Raw genomic sequence first — 2,736 nt, forward strand, 5'->3', positions numbered from 1 at the left:
GATTCATTTTCTTGGGTACATTCACAATAGCTTCACAGTCACTGACAGTGGCCAGCTCCCTCTGCCAGACAACACACAGTTCTCTGAGGATAACTCATGAAGGGATAGGTCACTTGTGCAATAACTACACACAAGCCTGTCAATGAGTCAGTGCCCATGCTTTCTAGACATCTATTGTTTTCCAATGGAAAACAAATCAAAATAGCTTCTAAAGTTGGTTTAGTCTTTGGTTGATTAAGTCTGGTTGTTTAATTGAATGTAATAAACAGAGCTCATTGCAGGTGAGAATCCCAGCAGACCATTCCTTTGCGTATAAGAAAGGTCTCCTATAACTAGACTGACATCCTTCAGACAGTGTCTGATGTGCAACTCTTCTTGACACATAACATGGGCTATCCAGTTATCTTTGTGTTTGAAAGCATCTACTACCCCATTCTTGCAGCAGTTGGCATCACAGGTAAGGGAAGTTGATGTGCATAATTTTCTGAATGCCCTGTGAATGTTTATTTTTCTTCTCTTGCAACATGCAAATATTCCTTTTTATAGAAGGGAGGCTGAGAGTATATGTGTCAGGCAGGTGGAGAGGGGCAAGCAGAAATGTGTAAAAAGCATGATGTACTTCCACCAGCTGCAGTAATTTGCCTCCACCGGATGCACCTTTCCTTCCTTTCAACATCTGGAAGTACCGTTCCTCCTCTGACTCTCTGGTTCACTCATCCATCTCCAACAACAACCACTGCCTTGCTCAGCACTGTTTTATACAACCACATCACCTTCCCTTTGCCTCTTCCATTCCCACCATTCAGGTGCCCAAGCACTATTTCTCAATGAGGCAATAACATCCTTGTAATCCTCCAAATTGGTGAACTGTTTTCAGTGTTGATAGTTTGGAATCCTCTATACTGAACCAACCAAATGTAACCAACAAGTGTCTCACACTGACACAGTTAGTAGAGCTGCTGTCTCACAGCTTTAGTTACCCAGGTTCAGTTCTGACTTCTAAAGCTCTGTCTTTAGAGTTTAATCGTTCTCCTTTTGGATTTTTATCCAAGAACTCTGGTTTCCTCCAGCACCTGAAGGAGGCCTGGAATGGAAGGGTTTTTCTTTTGGAGGGGTGGATTTTCAGGAAATGCAATTTTTTTTTCTTCTCACAGTTACGGTATCTTTTACTGCAGTGTTTTCGTTCATCTCCCACCTCTCTGCCAGATCAGCTGTTAGTAATAATCCTTTGCTGGCCTTTCTCAGACAGCACTAACATCATTCACCATATGTAGAATGTTCTGTTCTTCATATTGTTACCAAGATTTTTTAAATTTGTAATTTCTTTTCTCCCTGACATAGAGTTATTTACAGAGTCTGGAGATAACTTTCTTTCCTTTCTACTGCAGTTAACCTGGTGGCGATCGTAATCCTGTGCCGGGGAAATTGTGGACTCTCCAGATGTATCACTCGCTATTTGGTTGCCATGGCTACGGCAGATCTAATGGTGGTGATTGTCGAAGTCATACTGAAGCGAATCAACAACATTTATTTGCCAATAAACTTTTTGTTCATCACTCCGGTCTGTGCCACGATACTTGTCGTAAAAATTGCAGCCCTCGATTGCTCTGTTTGGCTCACAGTCACTTTTACCTTTGATCGCTTTGTGGCCATTTCTTGTCAAAAACTCAGAACAAGGTACTGTACCAAGAGGACGGCAGGTGTCGTTATAGCCACCGTGTGGACGCTGGCCTGTTTGAGGAGCATCCCGTTTTACTTTTCGAATGAACCCGATTATGTGATTAACAACATTCCATATCTCTGCATTGGAACTGCTGCCTATTATACCTCACCCCTGTGGGCGGCTTACGAGTTGTTTGACAGTATAGTAACTCCTTTGACACCAGTCTTTCTCATCCTTTCATTTAATGCCCTTACTGTTAAACATATTATAAAGTCCAATAAAATCCGTAGGGCGCTCGTGAGTAACAGCGATAATCGCAATGATCCCGAGAGTGAGAACCGTAAGAAGTCTATGGTTTTGCTCTTCACTCTATCTGCCAACTTCATCCTCCTCTGGACTCCATATTTTGTACATTCCTTAAAATGGCAATTGAAAAACTATAATTACGAGGATAAGTATTACACTAACCCCATATACATCAACCAGCAAACAGGATTCATGTTGCAACTACTCAGTTCCTGCACCAACACTTGCATCTATGGACTGACGCAGAGGAAGTTCAGACAGGAGCTGAAAAATGGGGTGAAGTATCTGGTCACACTGAATGGGAAACTCTGTCAATAGAAAACAACTGACATAAAGCTGTATCAAATATTGTGGGTTCTTTTCTCTCTCTTGCAGCTTATTTCAGGTTGGTACTGTGGCCTAGCGGTTAGTGCAATGCTAGTGTTAAGGGTTTAATTCCTGCTGCTGTCTGAAACGAATTTGAATGCTCACTCCATGAGTATGTGGGTTTCCTCTGGGTGCTCTGCTTTCTTCCCGCATTCCAAGATGTACAGTTAAGGTTAGTGACCATGATATGCTGGTGCCGGAATCATGGTGACTCGAACAGGCTGCCCCCAGCACCATCCTCAGACGTTGTTGGTTGTTGATGAAAAATGCCACATTTCACGTAGGTTTTGATGAGCATGTGATAAATTAAGGTATTTTCTTTCTTCTTTTTTATTTCATCACACTGGGAGGGTTGAGAGCCAGTTGAGACCCATGTAACCCCAGGTTCAGTCGGCTGTGTA

At 42.5% G+C, this 2,736-nt stretch overlaps 1 protein-coding gene across 1 annotated transcript; it reads left to right on the plus strand.

Annotated features, from left to right (window-relative positions):
• The first annotated feature begins 387 nt into the window (after nucleotides 1–387).
• Nucleotides 388–2,287, plus strand: LOC140729191 (probable G-protein coupled receptor 139). Its single transcript, XM_073048716.1, has 2 exons — nucleotides 388–457; nucleotides 1,389–2,287. The coding sequence occupies exons 1-2, from the start codon at nucleotides 388–390 to the stop codon at nucleotides 2,285–2,287; spliced, it is 969 nt and encodes a 322-aa protein (XP_072904817.1).
• Nucleotides 2,288–2,736: the final 449 nt, after the last annotated feature.

This window comes from Hemitrygon akajei, chromosome 1, assembly GCF_048418815.1.
Source record: "Hemitrygon akajei chromosome 1, sHemAka1.3, whole genome shotgun sequence".
NCBI lineage: Eukaryota > Metazoa > Chordata > Chondrichthyes > Myliobatiformes > Dasyatidae > Hemitrygon > Hemitrygon akajei.

Bases quoted from the DNA above. Each gene is read 5' to 3' on its own strand.
- LOC140729191 (XM_073048716.1), top strand. From the start codon at position 388: ATGGGCTATCCAGTTATCTTTGTGTTTGAAAGCATCTACTACCCCATT. The intron at 458-1,388 runs GTAAGGGAAGTT...TTTCTACTGCAG, and splicing joins TGCAGCAGTTGGCATCACAG to TTAACCTGGTGGCGATCGTA.